This window comes from Pseudophryne corroboree, chromosome 6 (genome assembly GCF_028390025.1).
Source record: "Pseudophryne corroboree isolate aPseCor3 chromosome 6, aPseCor3.hap2, whole genome shotgun sequence".
Lineage (NCBI taxonomy): Eukaryota > Metazoa > Chordata > Amphibia > Anura > Myobatrachidae > Pseudophryne > Pseudophryne corroboree.
In genome coordinates, this window is record NC_086449.1 from 372,646,422 (window position 1) to 372,669,046 (window position 22,625).

A 22,625-nucleotide genomic window follows, 5' to 3' on the forward strand; every position below is an offset into this window, starting at 1 on the left:
ACCCTTCCTTCTCATCTATTCCTTACCCCTTCATCTCTGTGTAAGGAAACCAGTGGGACCTGTGAGAGGACGTAAAACGTCTCTCTTCAGCTCTCTCTACACTTATCCTAGACAGACATAGCAGCAAATTATATACTAGATACAGTACACTGATTATACAATGTACAGGTATGTGCATCCTACCAGTAGATATCATTTATGATGTTTACAGGTTGTTTGTTTTTCAATATTAACATATAATGCTTGCCATTCCTTGTTTAGCGCTTACCAGATGGTCGCCAGTATAGACGCTGCAGCAGAAAGCAGTGTCCCAGCCTCTTGGACTGTCCCCGGAGCCATATCTTGCCACCAGCAGTGGGTCAATGCTGTGCCAGCTGTGCCCGTAAGTTTTGATTGAAGCCATCACAATATGTGTTAAATGAATGCAGATTATGGTCTGATACTTAATTATTCTATTTCCAGAGGCTCTGAGCAATTGTACAGATTTACTGGTGGGAAGCGAGATACAGGCCATCAATGATCCTTGTTACACCTGCATGTGCAAGGTACAACATTACATTTCAGTGGAACCTGATTGTATTGCCAATGACTGCATTACTTGTTGAATCAAAAAATGTTACACAGAGGGTGCAAAATATGTAAAAATGGCACAATGGTTAGCTTCTATAGTATTGATAAGTCTTTCCAGTAAATGGAATAATATTTAGAGCCCACAAATACATTTTCAAAAAGTACAGTTCAGAAAATCAGCAGACACGAATGCCTGATAATTACCACATTGTCCAATTTGTCTCTACTTTTGCTATATTGGATAAATGGATATTTTAGAGTATTGTAGCATTTACTGTATAAGGGGCCTGATTCATATTTGTATGTTAAACAAAAAAGCAAGCTAGTAGCTGGGCAAAACCGTGTTGCACTGCAGGTGGGGCAGATGTAACATGTGCAGGGAGATTGAGATTTGGGTGGGGTGTGTTCAAACTGAAATCTAAATTGCAGTGTAAGAATAAAGCTGTCTAACATTTGTGGGCTACATGCAAATGCAGCCAGTATTTACCCTGTGCAGAAATAATATAAATGTTTTTTCTCTAACGTCCTAGAGGATGCTGGGGACTCCTTAAGGACCATGGGGAATAGACGGGCTCCGCAGGAGATAGGGCACTTTAAGAAAGCTTTGGATTCTGGGTGTGCACTGGCTCCTCCCTCTATGTCCCTCCTCCAGACCTCAGTTTTACACTGTGCCCAGAGGAAGATGGGCGCACTGCAGGGAGCTCTCCTGAGTTCTTTGCATTAGAAAGCATTTTTGTTTGGATTTTTCTATTTTTACAGGGAGCACTGCTGGCAACAGGCTCCCTGCATCGAGGGACTGGGGAGAGATGAGCAGACCTACTTAAATGATAGGATCTGCTTCCTCGGCTACTGGACACCATTAGCTCCAGAGGGGGTGAACACAGGTTCGTCCTGGGCGTCCACCCCCGGAGCCACGCCGCCGTTCTCCTCACAGAGCCAGAAGAACAGAAGCAAGAAGACGTCTCAGGCGGCAGAAGCCTTCAGCGGCTTCACTGAGCTAACGCACAGCACCACAGCTGTGCGTCATTGCTCCACACACCTCACACACTCCGGTCACTGTATGGGTGCAGGGCGCAGAGGGGGCGCCCTGGGCAGCAATAATAACACCTCAAAACATGGCGAAAAGATATATACATGTACAGCTGGGCACTGTACATGTATATAAAAGAGCCCCCGACCTTTTTTACACATATTTGAGCGGGACCGAAGCCCGCCGCCGAGGGGGCGGGGCTTCTCCCTCAGCACTCACCAGCGCCATTTTTCTCTCCACAGAACGCTGAGAGGAAGCTCCCCGGACTCTCCCCTGCTTACACACGGTGAAGGGGTGTTTAAAAGAGAGGGGGGGGGGGGGCACATAATTGGCGGATAAGATATTATACAGCGCTGCTGGGGAAAAACATTTTGTGTTGGTCTCCAGGGTCATTGCGCTGGGGTGTGTGCTGGCATACTCTCTCTCTCTGTCTCTCCAAAGAGCCTTAAAGGGGATACTGTCTTTAGAAAAGAGTTTCCCTGTGTGTATGAAGTGTGTCGGTACATGTGTGTCGACATGTTTGACGAGGAAGGCTCGCTTAATGAGGAAGGGGAGTGTTTGAATGTCAGGTCGCCGTCGGCAACGCCGACACCGGGCTGGGTGGATATGCTGAATGTCTTAAATGCAAATGTGAATCTCCCGCATAAAAGGTTAGACAAGGCTGAGGCTAGGGATCAGTCAGGTAGCCAGACCGTGCCTGTCCCTGTGGCGCCAGGACCTTCAGGGTCTCAAAAGCGCCCCATATCCCAGGTCGCTGACACAGATACCGACACAGATACTGACTCTAGTGTCGACTATGAGGATGCAAAATTACAGCCGAAGGTGGCAAAGGGTATTCAATACATGATTATTGCCATAAAAGAGGTTTTGCATATCACTGAGGAACCCCCTGTCCCTGACACGAGGGTTCACATGTATAAAGGGAAAAAGCCTGAGGTCACGTTTCCATCCTCATTTGAGCTAAGCGAATTGTGCGAAAAGGCTTGGGAGTCTCCGGATAGGAGACATGTTCCCAAAAGGATTATTATGGCGTATCCTTTTCCACAGAAGGATAGGATACGATGGGAATCTTCGCCTAAAGTAGACAAGGCACTGACACGCTTATCCAAGAAGGTGGCACCTCCTTCTCCGGATACTGCTTCCCTCAAGGATCCTGCTGATCGCAAGCAGGAAATTACCATGAAGCACATTTACACACATTCAGGAACTATCGTTAGACCGGCCATGGCGTCGGCCTGGGTTTGTAGTGCTGTCGTGGCATGGGCAGACTCCTTATCTACGGAGATTGACACCTTAGATAGGGATACCATTCTAATGACCATTGAGCATATCAGAGATGCTGCCTTGTATATGAGGGATGCTCAGAGAGACATTTGTTTACTAAGCTCCAGAATAAACGCTATGGGGTATATGCAATTGCCGGCGAATCGCGGCAATTTTTCGCCCGTTTTTTAAGTCGACACAATTCGACCGTCGAATTCCGGCAGGTGGGTGCCGGAATTCTACATATTCAATAAAAAACGGATTCGACAGTCCCGCTGTCGAAAAACGGCCGATTTGACGGATTTTGATTAGATTTTTAAAAATGTTAAAAAAACGGGAAAAAATCCGGAAAAAAATTGCGTGGGGTCCCCCCTCCTAAGCATAACCAGCCGGTCCTGGTTGCCAAAATACAGGCAAAAAAATGACAGGGGATCCCCCGTATTTTAACAACCAGCACCGGGCTCTGCGCCTGGTCCTGGTGCAACAAATACGGGGGACAAAAAGAGTAGGGGTCCCCCGTATTTTTTGTACCAGCACCGGGTTCCACAAGCTGGACAGATAATGCCACAGCCGGGGGTCACTTTTATAAAGCGCCCTGCGGCCGTGGCATTAAATCCCCAACTAGTCACCCCTGGCCGGGGTACCCTGGAGGAGTGGGCCAGGGGTGAAGCCCGAGGCTGTCCCCCCCCATCCAAGGGCTGCGGATGGGGGGCTGATAGCCTTGAGTAAAATGAAAGAATATTGTTTTTTCCAGAAGAACTACAAGCCCCAGCAAGCCTCCCCCGCAAGCTGGTACTTGGAGAACCACAAGTACCAGCATTTGGGTGGAAAAACGGGCCCGCTGGTACCTGTAGTTCTACTGAAAAAAAATACCCAAATAAAAACAGGAGACACACACCGTGAAAGTAAAAGTTTATTTCATACATGCCGACACATACATACTTACCTATGTTGACAGTCCGACACTGACCACGCCCCCCTCGTCACTGAAGAATCCGGGGTACCTGTAAAAAAAATTCTACTCACCTAAATCCAGTGTCCGGATCTTTTTTAATAATCCTCGTACTTGGCAAAACAACAAAACGGCAAACCGAACCAAACGGACAGAAAGGGGTCCCATGTTTACACATGGGACCCCTTTCCACGAATGCCGGGACCCCACGTGACTCCTGTCACAGAGGGTTCCTTCAGCCAATCAGCGAGCGCCACGTCGTGGCACTCTGCTGATTGGCTATGTGCGTCTGAGCTGTCAGACAGCGCATCGCAAAGCCTTACCATTATATTCAATGGTGGGAACTTTGCGGTCAGCGGTGAGGTCACTTAGCGGTCAGCGACTGACCGCTAGTGACCTCACCGCTGACCGCAAAGTTCCCACCATTGAATATAATGGAGAAGCTTTGCGATGCGCTGTCTGCCAGCTCAGACGCACATAGGCAATCAGCAGAGTGCCACGACGTGGCGCTCGCTGATTGCCTGAAGGGACCCTCTGTGACAGCAGTCACAGGGGGTGTCTGCATTCGGGGAAAGGGGTCCCATGTGTAAACATGGGACCCCTTTTAGTCCGCCTGGTCCAGGTGTTCGTTTTTTTATTTTGACAAGTACGTGGATTATAAAAAAAGATCCGGACTCTGGTTTTTGGTGAGTATATTTTTTTTTGCAGGTACCCCGGATTCTTCACTGACGAGGGGGTCATGGCCAGTTTCGGAGTGTCAACATAGGTAAGTATGTGTGTGTCGGCAGGTGTGAAATAAAGTTTTACTCTCACGGTGTGCGTGTCCTGTTTTGATTTGGGTATTTTTTCCCCAGTAGAACTACAGGTACCAGCGGGCCCGTTTTTCTCCCGCATGCTGGTACTTGTGGTTCTCCAAGTACCAGCTTGCGGGGGAGGCTTGCTGGGACTTGTAGTACTACTGGAAAAAACAATATTCTTTCATTTTTCAAAAGGCTATCAGCCCCCCATCCGCAGCCCTTGGATGGGGGGGACAGCCTCGGGCTTCACCCCTGGCCCTTGGGTGGCTGGAGGGGGGGGGGCCCTTGATTGAAGGGGTCCCCGCTCCTCCAGGGTACCCCAGGCAGGGGTGACTAGTTGCGTATTTAATGCCACGGCCGCAGGGACCAGTATAAAAGTGTCCCCCGGCTGTGGCATTATCTACCCAGCTAGTGGAGCCCGATGCTGGTGTAAAAAATACGGGGGACACCTACGCTTTTTGTCCCCCGTATTTTTTGCACCAGCACCAGGCGCAGAGCCCGGTGCTGGTTTTAAAAATACGGGGGATCCCCTGTCAGTTTTCCCCCCGGATTTTTAGAACCAGGACCGGCTCGAAGAACCCGAGGCTGGTTATGCTTTGGAGGGGGGACCCCACGCATTTTTTTTTCTGATTTTTACCCCATTCCATTTTAAAAAATAAATAAATAAATAAATATTTTTAAAAATATATAAATAATACTTGTGCCTCCTAAATAGACAAACCATGTACCTAATCCCTTCTAATATAAATAGATATGCTATTACCAATAAAAAAACACAAAAAAACCCATGTTTTTAAAAAAAATTTATTAGATTCCGCCAGCAAAGTGTGGCGGATTAAAAATGACGAATTTACTGTCTAAAAGCACTGTTGTCGAATTTACAATCTTCAATTGAATATACTTTTGTCGAATTGCTGCATTTGTACCATTGCAGAAGTGTCGAATTTGACAAATGTCGAATTTCAAAAAGTCGAATTTGGAAAGTCCGTTTTTTTGACGAAAAGTACTGAATTGCATTGTCGAATTTTTTTTTTTTGGCGAAAATGTCCCGTTTTTCGACATTTTCGGGAATTCAACCGCAATTGCATATACCCCTATGTCTATTTCTGCTAGGCGACTCTTGTGGACCCGACAGTGGACGGGAGACGCCGACTCAAAGCGGCATATGGAGTCATTGCCTTACAAGGGGGAGGAGTTGTTTGGAGAAGGCCTCTCGGACCTTGTCTCTACTGCTACAGCCGGTAAATCGAATTTTTTACCTTATGTTACCCCGCAGCATGCTAAGAAGGTACCGCATTATCAAATGCAGTCCTTTCGTTCCAATAAAAGCAAGAAGGTACAAGGATCGTCCTTTGTTGCCAGAGGTAAAGGCAAGGGAAAAAAGCTGCACTCGGCTAGTTCCCAAGAGCAGAAGTCCTCCCCTACTTCCGCAAAGTCCACCGCATGACGCTGGGGCTTTCCGGGGGGGGAAGGGGGGTCAGATCAAGTGGGGTCACGTCTTCGTCTGTTCAGCCACGTCTGGGTTCTCTCACAGGTGGATCCCTGGGCAATAGAGATTGTTTCCCAGGGATACAGACTGGAATTCGAAGACATGCCTCCTTGCTGGTTTTTCAAATCGGCTCTGCCGGTTTCCCCCGTCGGAGAGGGAGCTGGTGTTAGCTGCAATTCACAAATTGTACATTCAACAGGTGATAGTCAAAGTTCCTCATCTCCAGCAAGGAGAGGGTTATTATTCATCCCTGTTTGTGGTACCGAAACCGGACGGTTCGGTCAGACCCATTTTAAATCTGAAATCCCTGAACCTGTACTTGAAGAGGTTCAAGTTCAAAATGGAGTCGCTCAGATCGGTCATCGCCAGCCTGGAGGGAGGGGATTGGATGGTGTCCCTGGACATAAAGGATGCGTACCTTCATGTTCCGATTTTCCCTCCTCACCAGGCGTTCCTGAGATTTGCAGTACAGGACTGTCACTACCAATTTCAGACGTTGCCGTTTGGTCTTTCCACGGCCCCGAGAATTTTCACCAAGGTAATGGCGGAAATTATGGTGCTCCTGCGCAGGCAGGGCGTCACAATTATCCCGTACTTGGACGATCTCCTCATAAAGGCGAGATCTCGGGAGAAGTTGCTGGACAGCGTGTCTCTGTCCGTGAAGATGTTGCAGAGGCACGGCTGGATTCTCAATTTACCGAAACCCCAGCTAGTCACTGCAACGCGTCTGCCCTTTTTGGGCCTGATTCTAGACACAGACCAAAAAAGAGTTTTTCTTCCAGTGGAGAAGGCTCAGGAGCTCGTAGCTCTGGTCAGGAACCTATTGAAGCCAAAAAAGGTTTCAGTGCATCATTGCACGAGGGTTCTGGGGAAGATGGTGGCTTCATACGAGGCCATCCCCTTCGGCAGGTTCCATGCAAGGACCTTTCAATGGGACCTATTGGACAAATGGTCCGGGTCCCATCTACACATGCAAAAACGGATCACCCTGTCTCCCAGGGCCAGGGTGTCTCTCCTGTGGTGGCTGCGCAGTGCTCACCTCCTGGAGGGTCGCAGGTTCAGCATTCAGGACTGGGTCCTGGTGACCACGGACGGGAGCCTCCGAGGTTGGGGAGCTGTCGCACTAGGAAGAAATTTCCAGGGTCTCTGGTCAAGCCTAGAGACTGGTCTCCACATCAATGTCCTGGAGTTGAGGGCCATATACAACGCCCTACGCCAAGCGGAGGAATGGCTTCGGAACAAACCGGTTCTGATTCAGTCAGACAATGTCACGGCAGTGGCTCATATAAACCGCCAAGGCGGCACAAGGAGCAGAGTGGCCATGGCAGAGGCGACCAGGATTCTACGCTGGGCGGAAGGCCATGTAAGCGCACTATCAGCAGTGTTCATCCCGGGGGGTGGACAACTGGGACGCAGACTTTCTCAGCAGGCACGACCTGCATCCGGGAGAGTGGGGACTTCATCAAGAAGTCTTCACACAGATCACGGATCGGTGGGGACTGCCTCAGATAGACATGATGGCGTCCCGCCTCAACAAAAAGCTAAAGAGGTATTGCGCCAGGTCAAGAGACCCTCAGGTGGTTGCGGTAGACGCTCTGGTGACACCTTGGGTGTTCAGATCGGTCTATGTGTTTCCTCCTCTACCTCTCATACTTAAGGTGTTGAGGATAATAAGAATAAGAAGGGTCAGAACAATCCTCATTGTTCCAGATTGGCCAAGGAGGACTTGGTATCCGGATCTGCAAGAGTTGCTCACAGAAGATCCGTGGCCTCTTCCTCTAAGGCAGGACCTGCTGCAGCAGGGGCCCTGTCTGTTCCAAGACTTACCGCGGCTGCGTTTGACGGCATGGCGGTTGAACGCCGGATCCTAGCGGAAAAAGGGATTCCGGAGGAGGTCATTCCTACCCTGATCAAGGCTAGGAAGGACGTGACGTCAAAACATTATCACCGTATATGGCGAAAATATGTTTCTTGGTGTGAGGCCAGAACTGCTCCTACGGAGGAGTTCCAGTTGGGCCGTCTGCTTCACTTCCTTCAAACGGGAGTGAATTTGGGCCTAAAATTAGGGTCCATAAATGTTCAAATTTCGGCCTTATCCATTTTCTTTCAAAGAGAATTGGCTTCTCTTCCTGAAGTACAGACTTTTGTGAAGGGCGTACTGCATATTCAGTCTCCCTTTGTACCTCCGATGGCGCCTTGGGACCTTAACGTGGTATTAAGTTTCCTCAAGTCACCTTGGTTTGAACCACTCAAAACAGTAGAGTTGAAATACCTCACTTGGAAAGTGGTCATGTTGTTGGCCTTAGCTTCTGCAAGGCGGGTTTCGGAATTGGCGGCTTTATCATATAAAAGCCCATACCTGATTTTTCACGTGGATAGGGCAGAGTTGAGGACTTGTCCTCAATTTCTGCCCAAGGTGGTCTCATTTTTTCATATGAACCAACCTATTGTCGTGCCTGTGGCTACACGGGACTTGGAGGATTCCGAGTCCCTGGATGTGGTCAGGGCTTTGAAGATTTATGTGACCAGAACGGCTAGGATCAGGAAGACCGAAGCTCTGTTTGTTCTGTATGCGGCCAACAAGGTTGGCGCTCCTGCTTCAAAGCAGACTATTGCTCGCTGGATCTGCACGATTCAGCAGGCGCATTCTTCGGCAGGATTGCCATTGCCTAAATCGGTTAAGGCCCATTCCACTAGGAAGGTGGGCTCTTCTTGGGCGGCTGCCCGAGGGGTCTCGGCACTACAACTGTGCCGAGCTGCTACTTGGTCGGGGTCAAACACCTTTGCAAAGTTCTATAAGTTTGATACCCTGGCTGAGGAGGACCTCCTGTTTGCTCAATCGGTGCTGCAGAGTCATCCGCACTCTCCCGCCCGTTTGGGAGCTTTGGTATAATCCCCATGGTCCTTACAGAGTCCCCAGCATCCTCTAGGACGTTAGAGAAAATAAGATTTTACTCACCGGTAAATCTATTTCTCGTAGTCCGTAGAGGATGCTGGGCGCCCGTCCCAAGTGCGACTTCTACTGCAAGACTTGTATATAGTTATTGCTTACATAAGGGTTATGTTATAGTTGATCGGGTTTGAACCGAGGCTATGTTATTGTTCATACTGTTAACTGGGTAGTTTATCACAAGTTATACGGTGTGATTGGTGTGGCTGGTATGAATCTTGCCCTTAGATTTACAAAAATCCTTTCCTCGTACTGTTCGTCTCCTCTGGGCACAGTTTCTCTAATTGAGGTCTGGAGGAGGGGCATAGAGGGAGGAGCCAGTGCACACCCAGAATCCAAAGCTTTCTTAAAGTGCCCTATCTCCTGCGGAGCCCGTCTATTCCCCATGGTCCTTACGGAGTCCCCAGCATCCTCTACGGACTACGAGAAATAGATTTACCGGTAAGTAAAATCTTATTTTCTCCCCTTGCATGGCGAGATGAGGCCTAATTCAGACCTGATCGTAGATGTGCTAAATTTAGCACATCTACGATCAGCTTCCCTGACATGCGGGGGGCGCCCAGCACAGGGCTAGTCCGCCCCGCATGTCAGGCCCTGCCCCGCCACACAAGTACAAAAGCATAGCACAGCCTGCGTTGCCCGGACCACGCCCCTAAAACAGCGGGCAAACGCCGCTGACCCTCTCCTTCCCGTGCAGCGACTGCCTCTGCCTGCAAATCAGGCAGAGGAGATCGCATGGCTGAGATGGCCGTTGGGTGTCTGGCATGCGCCGGCGCAGTGTGGTGCCGGCGCATGTACAGTTCAGACCTGATCGGCTGCTATGCGAAAACGCACAGCAGCAACCAGGTCTGAATTAGGCCCATGGTTTGTTCCAGACACAAAGTTACTTGCGCTACTCATGGCTTGAGGTAAATAAATAATAGCATAAATAATTGTCTTGAGAATCTAATGAGATTTGGCTGTATATATATCCCTGTATTGTGTGTTTATTCCTCAGGATTTAACATGGGTATGTGAGCATAAAGCATGCCCTGTCCTGAGCTGCCCTCGATCAGAGCAGATCACGCATTCTGGATCATGTTGCCCAGCCTGTAAAGGTGAGGAGAGTACTCCTTTCTAGTGGAAAAACAAATACATTTGAAACTCCCACTGAATATTTGTCTCATTCTGTATATGGGGGTCATTCCGAGTTTTCGCAGTGCAGCGATCAGGTGAAAAAAAACGGCATTTATGCGCATGCGTATGGCCCGCAATGCGCACGCGCGACGTACAGATACAAAGCTCTTTGTGGTTGTGCTCAGGTTCTAGTTTTCAGTCGCACTGACAGCCGCAAGAAGATTGACAGCAAGGGGGCGTTTCTGGGTGTCAACTGACCATTTTCAGGGAGTGTTTGCAAAAACGCAGGCATGTCTGAAAAAACGCAGGCGTGGCTGGCCGTTCGCTGGGCGGGTGTATGACGTCAAATCCGGACACGAATAGGCTGAAGTGATCACAAGCGCTGAGTAGGTTCAGAGCTACTCAGAAACTGCACAAACTGTTTTTGCAGAGCTCGGCTGCACATGCGTTCGCACTTCTGCAAGGCTAAAATACACTCCACAGTGGGCGGCGGCATAGCGTTTGCACGGCTGCTAAAACTGCTAGCGAGCGATCTACTCGGAATGACCCCCATGGTCACTAAATGTTGCAATCTGGGCTTCTGTGTTTCCAGTCCTAACTCCACCACACCTCATACCAGACACAAGTGACTGCTCAGCTCTGCTACAAAGTCTGCAATAAGTCAATTTACAAAAATAGGAACTTATTTAAAGTTGGCTGTAAACACTTTTCTTCCCTGTAAAATGCATGTTTATGCACAGTGCATGTACTCCGTGTCCCTATACATATCCTTAGCTATGCTCACAGTCACATTTACCACGTGTGACTCCTTGTGTGAAGGGTTTCAGCTCGTGGGTGGGAAGATGCGTGTAAACGTGGCTGAAGCACAGTAAGGGCTTGTTCAAACAAAAAGTGTCTTATGGTGAGTACCAGACACTAGTACCTGTTTGGAGGCAGATCACTAAAGGGTGCTCAGTGCCTAGTGCAACTTCAAACTGATGACGATTGGTGGCATATGATTGGCTAAATGCACCTAAATTCATAACAATGATGTTTCTGCAATCTATTTAACCATTTACAGTGGAATGAGCAATGGAGAAGCAGTTATCAAATATATTTCCTAGTTAGCTTATAAGGGGATGGCTATTGATATGTTTATTTATTAAGTACTTTAAAAATAATTATCTCTGTGTCTTGTTAGAATTTCATTTACATACTCCCAGTGACTTTATTACCTTTTGTGAATGCCGAATTGCTTTCTCACAAATATCTAAAATGCCCACTCTTATATATACTGCAGACGCCAGGCGCATCTTATTACCATATACGATAAAAGTGCGCTGTACATCGCAAAACACTGCATCCCATAAGAGAAAACAATACACCCACACATTATCTGCGTTCCAAAGCTCATTGATGTATATATTTGTTATTAAAAGGATATGGATTCAATATATTACAAAGTTACACTCACACAGTAAGCAGTTAAAACATACAGTTACATACAGTTACATACAGTTACAGGCCAGCGATACAATTACCATATCTTTCAATGCATCCTCCTATTAATATCTCTCTCTCTGCAAATAAATACAGGAACTTATCTGGCAATAACTCCATCATCGTCTAGTCCAAAAAAAACAGCAACTGACCTCCTGTGTGATCAGCAATGTGTTATCTAGTTTTTGGGGGAGGGGACTCACTCATTCATGATGAGTCACTAGTCTCTTTGTATATGCTGAACAGGTTCAGCCTTGGGGACGTCCAAAGGGGCTGGCCTGAGCTTCCTGTCCACTACCTGTTTGGAATATCTATTGTTCTAATAAAAGTGATTTTAGCTTTTATACATTTAATCATAATTATTTGTTGCAATGTCCTACAACTTTATAACAAGTATCAAATGAATCTACACATTAATCTGCTTGCTTTAATACCAAATATGACAAGTGTATCTGGTTTCGTTCAAATAATACACATACATGACATTACTTCATTATATAATTTTAAATCATCATGATGTCTGACGCTTGATATTATTATAATTATGTACTGTATGAAATAAGTGTCGAATCCATCTCTGTGGCATGTCCGTGTAAATGCGTGTGTTACCATATATTGCTGTGCTCACTGCGCATATTTGCAAGTATAGCGACTCATATGTGTGTAGTTTGTATGTTCTTTTTATGTAATATTTCTCTTTCATCCACTAGGGGACACTGGAACATCCATTTACATTAGGGGTGTGAGGCTTGCAACCGGAGGTGTGGCACAATCCTAAATTAGCATTGTCTGCACAGCCGGCTCCTCCCCTTCACATCCCTCCTGCCTCAGTTTGGAAAATTGTGCCTAGGAGGTACAAGCACAGAAAGGGAGCTCCTGCTCCTTGAAGATTAATTTATTTATTTTTTCTATTTTACACTGACCCAATCCCTCCTAACTAAAGGGAGGGTGCAGGTTTTTACAGGAACAGATGGTACTTGCCCGATCCCACCTAAATGAAAGGGGGTGCAGGCTTTACCAGAAGAAAGGGCTGCGTCCCCCTAATAAAAGGGGGACAAAGTTCAGGATCCAGAATAGGCTGCGTCAACTAATGAAATAGAGGACAAAGCCAAGATGAGTTTGAGAGACAAGATCCCTTTTGATCTGCATCTCTCTACAGGAGATCCTCAAACTGTAAGTACTGGTACTGGAATGAGGTCCCTTAGCCTGCAGATCCCTCCTTTAGTAATAGAAAGAGTGCCCCGACATTTCTATGCATCTCCCCGGTTAAGCTCTGGGGAGATCAGAAGCGCCGCACATAGATCCCCATAGCAACAGACACGCTGCCCGGCCCCATTTCAGTGAGCAGAGAGCGGGCCAGCTGGAGCGCACAGCTCATTAACAGACTGAGCTGCGCTCCGGAGGACGGCGGGGAAGGCACCGCCACGCGTAGACGGGGGCTGTAAGTGTCGGGCGCTTCTCTGTTACGCACGCTGCGGGGGGGGCTATTACATGAGTAAATGGAATCTAACCTAAACGCCGATTGCCCAGAAGAGGACACGGCAATCTCAGGTCTTGATTTTTTTTTTTTTTTTTTTAAGCGTTGAAGGGGATCCTATACTTTAAAGTAGAAAAAGTAAAGGAGCCAGAAGAATTTGAATTGTTCGAATCCCAAAAGCCGCATTCTGCGGTCTTTCCCATTCCTACATCTCTCAAATCTCAGATGGAGGACGCTGGGAAACAACCTGACAAACGCTTTCAATTTACGAAAAGGTTTCAAGTAACGTATCTCCTACCTAGGGGTGTAATGATAAGTAGGAGACTCCACCAGTAGTGGATGCTTTCCTAGGAAGGTTGTCGAGGAAGACAATCTTACCCATTTCTAATGTAACGACTTTAAAGGATGCTTCAGGTCGTAAGGTTGACCCGGCTTTAAAGTCAATTTTGGTAGCAGCTGGTACAGCACGGAGACCTGCGAGAGTCTGTGCTTGGGTCAACAAGGCCATGGGAGCATGGTTTGGGCATTTTGTACAGGCTATTAAGGAGGACAATAGCTTGGAAGAGATTACCCAACTGGCGGAACATATTCAAGAATCTGTTTCATACTTGTGTCAAGCCTCAGAGGATCCTAGCAGAATAGCTTTGCGCATCTCCGCATCGGCCATATCGGCTAGACGGATTTTATGGCTCAGAGAAAAGACTCTAACACCGAGAAGGCGGTAGATCGGAGTTGGACAAGTGGATTTCGCAGGGAAGTTCACCCTTCTACTTACTCCAAGTACGAGAGCCGCTCCACAGGTCAGGAGAGGTTACTCGGGCCCAGCGTGTAAATCATTTAGATCACAGTCCTTTCGAGCCCGAGGGAGAGGTTTCGGTACACAAGTACATGGGGGCAGAAGGTAGAGGCCGCTCACAGGCAGCAAACAGAAAGCTGGATAATCCTGCTGACAAAACTGTGGCATGACGGCCTCCCAGCTCACCTGGGGTCCCCCTTTGTGGGCGCACGTTTGGAAGGTTTTCGGGACTTCTGGGCCAAAAACCCCACCAGAACTTTGGATAATCGACGTACCAGGGGTAGAGTGTCCTCAAAAGACAAAAGCACTGCTGACTGCAATTTAAACTTTGCTATGGTCAGATGTCATTATTCCGGTTCCCACCTCTCAGAGGAACGGGTTTCTATTCCCATCTGTTTGTCATGGCAAAGCCAGATGGGACAGTCAGGCCGATACTCAATTTAAAGGGTTTTAAACTAGTCTCTAAGGGTTTATAAATTCAACATGGAATCAATCCAGTTGGTCAATGCAGGCTTAGAACAAGGCGTATTCATGGTATCAATGGACATAATACATATCTGCATATCCCAATCTGAGGATCTCACCAGGCTTACTAAAAGTTCGCACAGGCGGAGGATCACTACCACTTCAGGGCCTTTGAATTCGGTCGGTCATCAGCCCCAGTAAGCCTTACGAAGTTCATAGCAATCATGGTTGCAGAATGGAGACTGTTGAGGGGCACTATTATGCCTTATGTAGACGATCTACTAATCAGAGTATCCTCTCGGGAACAGTTGTTCAAGGATGTTAAGACGTCTCATCAATTTGTCGTTTACCAGGGTGGATTGTGAATTTCCAGAAATCCAACCTCAGGTCAACTCAACGGATTCAATTCATTGGTCTCATTGTGGACACGGTACAATTGAGAGTATTCCTACAAGATAGGGTCGAGGACCTACGGAGATTAGGGGCTCAGGTGCTGAGGTCACAAACCTCAGGGAGCAGGCTCACATTGATTTCTACATCGCAGTATTTCGACTTCCACCGCGCATACGACTCTCCTTAGCTTGGTGGTTGTTGCACAAGAATCTCGCATTCGGCAACAGATTCGGCATTTGGGATTGGAGAATCCTAACAACGTATGCCAGTCTCAGAGGCTGTGGTGCTGTCCTGGAGGGACATCTGTTTCAGGCAGGTGGACGCCATGAACATTCTCGAGCTAAGAGCGGTTTACAACGCGCTACTCTTAACCGAAGACCTGGGCATGGGTCAACGTTTGAAGATACAGTCGGACAAGTCACGACGTCGGTTTACATAAACCGTCAAAGACAATCAAATAGCAGGATGGCGTTACGGGAAGCCACAAAGTTCTTGTTGTGGGCAGAAGGACAAAAGATGATCCGCTCGGCAGTGTTCATTCCAGGTGTGGAGAACTGGGTAGCAGATTGTCTCAATTGTCAGAATATGCCTCCGGGGGAGTGGTGCCTCCATCCACGGATTTTCGACCTGGGGGCGAGGATATGGGGTCTACCTCGAGTCGACCTAATGGTGCTGCGGCAAAAACATCAGTTGCCCAGATATATGTCCAGGACAGGAGATCCAGCAGCAGAAGGATGGGACTCATTAACACTTCCTTGGTGTTACTGGATGGTTCACATTTTTACACTTTTCCCACTCATTCCCAGGTTTCTGAAAGGGTTGAAACGAGAACGAATGTGGGCGATTCTAATCGCACCAGATTGGTCCCGCAGGAATTGTTACTCAGACCTGCAGGGGTTACTAGCGGATGATCCTTGGCGGTTACCTCAGAGAGAGGACCTGTTATCTCGGGGACCGTTCCAATGCCCAGTCATGCACAGGTGGCGTTTAACGGCGTGGCTATTGAAACCTGGATCTTAAGAAACAGGGATACCAAGAATGGCCATTCCTACACGGATTGTCGCTAGGTAGCCGGTCACAGCCATGCACTACTACATAATGTGGAAGAGATACATGGACTGGTGTCAAGAACGTGGGTGGAATTCGACGAACTTCCACTTATCCAAACTTCTACTTTTCCTTCGGGCCGGTCTAGAGTTAGGGCTCAGACTGGGCATTCTGAAGGTTCAAATTTCGGCTCTCTCCATCCTAATTCTACGACGGTTGGCACCCTTGCCAGAGGTCAAACCTTTTTACTGGGGGTTCTGAGGATACAATCCCTTTTTCGTTCCCCCATTACGCCGTGGGACTTAAATTTGGTGTTGGAATTTTTGAGTCCTCCAATTTTTTGAGCCGTTAGCAAGAACAGACCTGAAATCTCTCGCTTGTGGGGTCACATTAGGGCTTACCTTGGCTTCGTCCAGGTGGGTTTTCTAAGTTGGGAGTCTTATCGGGTATAAGTCCCTTTTTAATTTTTCATGCGGATAGGACGGAATTCCGTACAGGAACAGTTTTCCTTCCTAAGTTGTTTCGGGGGTTCACGTAAACCAGCCATGCATGGTCCCCTCTTCCTAGGGTCTTGCAGATGGGGACGTGTCTTTGCATGTGTCCGAACTTTTAGGGGTATACGTGTAGGTTACATCGACTTTTCCGAAGGTCGGAACATTTGTTTTGTTTTTAGATGGGACAAGGAAGTTTTGGCCTGCACCTATGCAGTCTTTGTCTAGACGGATTTGACTTGCCATCCGGCAAGCTTATATTTCCTGTAACACACAGGTTTCGGTTCAGGCGGGTGCTCCTACCACCCGATCAGTGGGGGCCTCATGGGCGGATGCCAGAGGTGCTTCCACTACTCAACTTTGCAGAGTGGCAACGTGGTCTTTAGGCCACACGTTCACGAAATATTACAGGTTTGATAACTTTGCGTCCGGAGACTCTAAGTTCGGACGTTTAGTTTTGCAGGCCACCGACAGCACTCCCTCCCTTGGGGATAACTTTGGGACGTCCCCTAATGTAAATGGATGTTCCAGTGTCCCCTAGTGGATGAAAGAGAAAAGAGGATTTTGGTACTTACCGATAAATCCATTTCTCTGAATCCTCTAGGGGACACTGGACGCCCGCCTCGGTGCTGTCAACCTGCTATGTTCGTAGTTCTTGTTACAACTATTCGTACAAACAGCGTTCTTTTTTTCGGTTAACCGTTTCTTGGAGGCTGTTTGATATGATGTACGGTTCGGTTCCTCGCCAGGTGCTATAGTTTCATGTCCTAGTCTCTCAGACAAATTTTCCAAACTGAGGCAGGAGGGATGTGAAGGGGAGGAGCCGGCTGTGCAGACAATGCTAATTTAAGATTGTGCCACACCTCCGGTTGCAAGCTTCACACCCCTAATGTAAATGGATGTTCCAGTGTCCCCTAGAGGATTCAGAGAAATGGATTTATCGGTAAGTACCAAAATCCTCTTTTTTGACTTCGACACTATGCAGAACTGTAATGCATATACATTGCCTTCTGAGTTTTAAGCATCTTTAAAATCACTTTGAAGCCACACCTCCTATGAAGCCACACCTCCCATGAAGCCACACTTCCTGTAAATTCACACCTCCTGTCTTATTCTGGTTGTATCTACTCCTGTCGGAGTATAAAAATACTGGATTTTTTTTACTAGCACATTTTACAGTTGCAAATTGTCAGGATTTAGGAGTTCTGACATACAACCTGTTCTACTTGCAAACATAACATTTTTATTTTACATTTTTATCTGCCTTCTACACAGACATTGTTTGCTTTTTTATTGTTTTCATAAGATAATATCTTGTTATTACAGAATGCTTTGATTGCTTTTTTTTTTACAGATTGTTTGTCCCCTTTGTAGCATCTTTCCTTCACTGGTTGTTTCAATAGATGTAATGTATATGCCAGATGACTACAATCAAAACAGCTGCCTGTGGATTGAATAAATAGCCTACATATCTAACGCTAGTTATGCTACTTATTTTAACAGTTCTTCTGCGTTCATAGATGGTCAAATAAACATCTAAGGCAGGGGTGGGGAACCTTTTTTCTACCAAAGGCCATTTGGATATTTATAAAATCCTTCGGGGGCCATACAAAAATTATCAACTTAAAAATGACCCTGCCCCTCAGTAGTTATGCCCCTTAGTGGTACTGAGCGCCGAAAAATGGGTGTGGCCAATTAAAATGGGACGTGATGCCCCCAATAGTGCAGTGCCAGATACGCATATGCCAGTGCAATGCCAAATACACATATGCCGCCACAATACCAGATACACAAATGCCCCCACACTGCCAGATACACAAATGCCCCACAGTGCCAGATACACAAATGCCCCCACAGTGCCACATACACAAATACCACCACAGTGCCACATACACAAATGCCCCCACAGTGCCAGATACACAAATGCCCCCACACATGCCCCCCCCCACCCAACTGCGCTGCTCACCGCTGCCAATGTGGGAGAATAAGTGTCGGTATGCCGGCTGTCGGGATCCCGGCGCCGGTATACTGTGCGCCGGGATCCCGTCAGTCGGCATACTGTAGACCACCCAGAAAATAACACTAACCAAGAAGCCTTCTCCTGACAGAATGCGTGGTTGAGCTTGAAGGAAGACGGGTTCCCAATGGAGAGACTTGGACAGACGGACTAGATCCCTGTATCACATGCACATGTACTGTGAGTATTGTATCGTTTCACACTATGAGGTACATAGCATTGGTAAAATGTGTTGATAACCTAGCATGCTAGGTGTGCATTATTCATTTGTGAATACTGGGGGGGCACTTGACACTGGGGGTCCCTAAAGAGCATAATGTGGGACATGGGGATCAGGTTGCGATTATTTACGCAACGGCAGCTCTTCTGATATGAACTGTCTTACTGCGATGTGTCATAAACTCAAAAGCAACTCAAAAGCAGCGGTGGTGGACACTGGGAGGGATCTTTTTGGGGATTTATGCAAAAAGAACATATAGGCAACGCCTACTGGTTACAAGTTCAGGAAAGTTTTGCTTTCCTGAGCTTTATACGTATGGGAAATGGGGTTACACATGTCCTGTGAACAAAGACGCATCATCTCTCACACTGGAGGCCATAGTCTAACAGAGATTTTGCTGGAGCATATTATCACGGTGCAACCGATGATGGCGTTTACAGACGCCCCAAGCGGCATTTGAGTGGCTAAAGACTTAAGGCTTTGTAATGGCATTAGCATATAGTCACAGATGCGACTGCGGCAAAAGAAACAGATATGGACGCTACTGCGTCTACTCAGAATTAGGCCCTGTGGTGTAGATTCATGATCATGTGTTATAGGGATTACAGGTATCTGCGCACGTTATGTGCTGCAGTTACCGCTTTCTCCCCATGTATTACTGTAGTGACGTGAAAATGACGGGCATGCATTATCAGTGCTTCAAGATAGGGTGTCAATAAATGTAAGATCAGTCAATGGCACTGTCTGTTCCGAATATTGAGCCTGATTTTGATTTGTACACAGTGGTGGTATTTAAGCAGCTGAGCAATTATCAGACTGTGCATGCGTCGCAGCCACACTGCACACATACCATGGTACTTTTGCGATACCGCTCGCAGTGAGGCTTTATTCTCAGAGTGATTGACAGCAGAGATCATTTGGGGGAGGTAATGAGGAGTGGCAGCAAAAATGCAGTCATGTCATGACTGTTTTCAGGTTGTGTCTCTGCTTACATCTGCGATCGCACATGTAGAAAACAAGGGGCCAGCGTTGCAGCAATCACGGCCACTCTGCGAGATCATAGACTCGCTTGGGGGGTTGATGAGATTTTGTGATAGCTTCGGTGGGCATCTCTAGTTGTTTCTGGGCAGCCGCTTCACTTGCGTTGTATCTCAATCACATCTGCATAGGCTTATGTGTACAAATCGGAATCAGGCCCATTACCTTTAAATATTTCTCCAGCTCAGACTGGCACTGCAGCAGCCTCTTCACTGTCCGCCATTGGCTGTGTGCAGGGGATGAATCAAGTGCTGACACCAGAGGGCTAGCAGAGCAGCATTGGGGTCAGAGAGCAGGACGGGAAGAGGAGGTTCAGATTCAAAGTAACAGAGAGGAGAGCCGCAGGAACAATAACCAAATGTAGGGTGGGTCCGCTGGGATGTGTAGAGCAGGTGCCACTGGTAGACAATGACTGACGCATGCACAGAAATGATGCAGGTGCCGATTACACACAGATGAAAGAGGGAGAGTGCAGATCGTTGGACAGGTGAATTACCACTCTCACTCTTCAGGAAATCAGCTGATAATACATTGTGCCAGTGTCTGGACCTGCTTCACCATGATAATGTCCAGACAAATAACAATCTTTACACACATGATCATGTGTGTATTAATCCCATCAAGGAATTAAACATGTATCAATAGTAAATGATGACCCAATACTGTATTCACCTTTTATACAACTTCTGTCTATACTTTTAAATTATACAACTTATTCCATGTGTGTGTTATATTTAATGCCCAAGTCACACACACACACACACACACACACACACACACACACACACACACACACACACACACCTTCCCATCTTTGAATAGAAGCAAAGACATCCAGCAACATCCTAGTAACAGATGAATTGTTAATTAGGAAAGACAGAAAGGGATAGTTTTTTTTATCTCTAAGTGCTCACCCAGAGGAGTCAGATGAAACGCAGCAAGAGATAAAGAGCAAGGCTAGACATCTACTGATCTCTGTGCTCCTCTGCTGCTACTAATACAGTCATTTCATTGCATGCTTGGCTCTAGCACTAATTCCTAACGTTTCTCTGATTCTAAGAAGACGTATTTTAATTTAAATTTTTTTAATTTATGGTTTATAAAGATCTGTGGAGGGGTAATTACTGGAATTGTGGATGCTTTTCTCATTTAATTATAAGTGGCCCAGACTGGCAATACAGCAGTGCATATTCTATATGTATTCAATAGCATATAGATATGTAAATGTAGAAGAATACATATAGAAAAATATACTTAGATAATAATATAGGTATGTAAGAAAACTGTAGTGGAAAACATACAACATTTTCCTAAACCGATTATTACTATTGTTTGCTAAATTATAAATTCAAACAACATTTGAAGAAGACAGATGTATTGGACACCTGGATGATTGCAGACTGGGAGGGTGGGTTGTTCTAATAGTAGAATTGTATGATCCTTAAATAAGAATAAGCAGTGAGAACCCAAAATACAGGATCCTAAGGTACTTGGCCAAAGTGCCCACCCATACACACACACACACACACACACACACACACACACACACACACTAAGTGCAGGAGCCCGCAATGAGATGGCAGCCCTGGCAGTCCCCATGTACATTATAATAACAGTGTCTGAGCTGTCACTGGCTTTATATATCTGAACCAGTGGTGGTGCAGATATTTATTAACATTTTTTTGGTATGTTTTTATATTTTGCTTTTTTGTAAATTCCAGGCATCTACAATCCATGATTAGCATAGTTACGGAAATACCATGATCAAAATAGGACGTGCCTCCCTAAACATCTATGTAGGAAATGTGTGTGTTCATAAAATGACTCCTATGCATGTGGTGCAAAAAAATGTATAATTATTTGCCCCTCGCAGCTGGGACATGTTGACTGTGAAATACAGGAATGCCCTCCTACGCAGTGCCAACAAGGGGAGCTGAGAGTCAGGACACCTGGGACATGCTGCCATGTCTGTCAGGGTGAGTAGCCCTATTAGGTATGGCAACTTTTTCTGTTGCATGTAATTCAAAGTGTTTTACTAATGTATCTTCCTTCTCCTCACAGCTCCCGCTGTAGCCTGCTGGTATCAAGGCCAGAGGTACTTGTCTAATGAGCATTGGCAGGTGGATGAATGTACAGCCTGTACCTGTGTTTCCGGGGAGGTGCACTGCCACAGTGAAAGGTGTCCCCAAGTCTCCTGTACTGCCGTGAGTAATAGCACAATATCATGAGAGGATTGTATCTGGGTTAGGAGCTAGAACATCACTGGAAATAGGGTCAACCCTTAAATTCCCTCAGCTTTAGATTAATAGTGATACATTAAGCCTGTAATATCTTTATATCATATAACAAACATTTATTCCGGCTACCTATCTGCAGAGTGGCAATATGGCCTTCCATTTTCTAATGCTGGCATGGTTCATAATACACAATAATCATTATCAGTCCCTGAAATTCCACTTAGCACCAGGTATTACCGCTGGAAGACGTCTGCTCAGAATGTGCACTCTTTCTCTCTCAGGATGAGACTCCAGCACTGATCCCTGGCATGTGTTGCCCCCATTGCATCCCTCGCCCAGCCACCTGCATTGCTTTTGGAGACCCACACTACAGGACCTTCGATGGTAAGATGTACCACTTCCAAGGTAGCTGCACCTATGTCTTAAGCGAAGACTGTGAAGGAGGAGACTTCAGGTGAGCACTAGTTTTTCTATGAGCATCGCTGCTTAGAACGGAGTAACAGAGACTGAGTACAGTGCAGTGGATGATCCTTGTAATGTTCCCACTAGTGTTCATGTGACAAATGATGACCGTGGACAGCGTGGCGTGTCCTGGACTAAGGAAGTGACTGTACTGATTGGGGATGCTGTGGTCCAGCTTCTTCAAGACTGGGTGGTGGTGGTAAGCAAAGGGTTTAGGATTAATCCATTCTCTGTCATCATAAGCAACTATGCAAGGCTAATAACAATAATTGCTAAATTATAACAAAACATAAAAAGATTACCAAAAGAAAAAATAAGTGCTAGCTGCGTCTGTGT

General features: G+C 46.7%; 1 protein-coding gene across 2 annotated transcripts in view; it reads left to right on the top strand.

The window, feature by feature from the left end:
- The window catches only part of KCP (kielin cysteine rich BMP regulator), a 288,203-nt gene that overhangs the window by 258,486 nt on the left and 7,092 nt on the right, over positions 1–22,625 (top strand). For both annotated transcript variants that reach the window (XM_063926699.1, XM_063926700.1), the window contains 8 exons: positions 262–382; positions 463–545; positions 10,049–10,148; positions 18,424–18,512; positions 21,464–21,566; positions 21,652–21,794; positions 22,109–22,281; positions 22,377–22,488. In XM_063926699.1, coding sequence (XP_063782769.1) covers positions 262–382; positions 463–545; positions 10,049–10,148; positions 18,424–18,512; positions 21,464–21,566; positions 21,652–21,794; positions 22,109–22,281; positions 22,377–22,488 — 924 coding nt within the window. The remainder of the gene's footprint in view (positions 1–261; positions 383–462; positions 546–10,048; positions 10,149–18,423; positions 18,513–21,463; positions 21,567–21,651; positions 21,795–22,108; positions 22,282–22,376; positions 22,489–22,625) is intronic.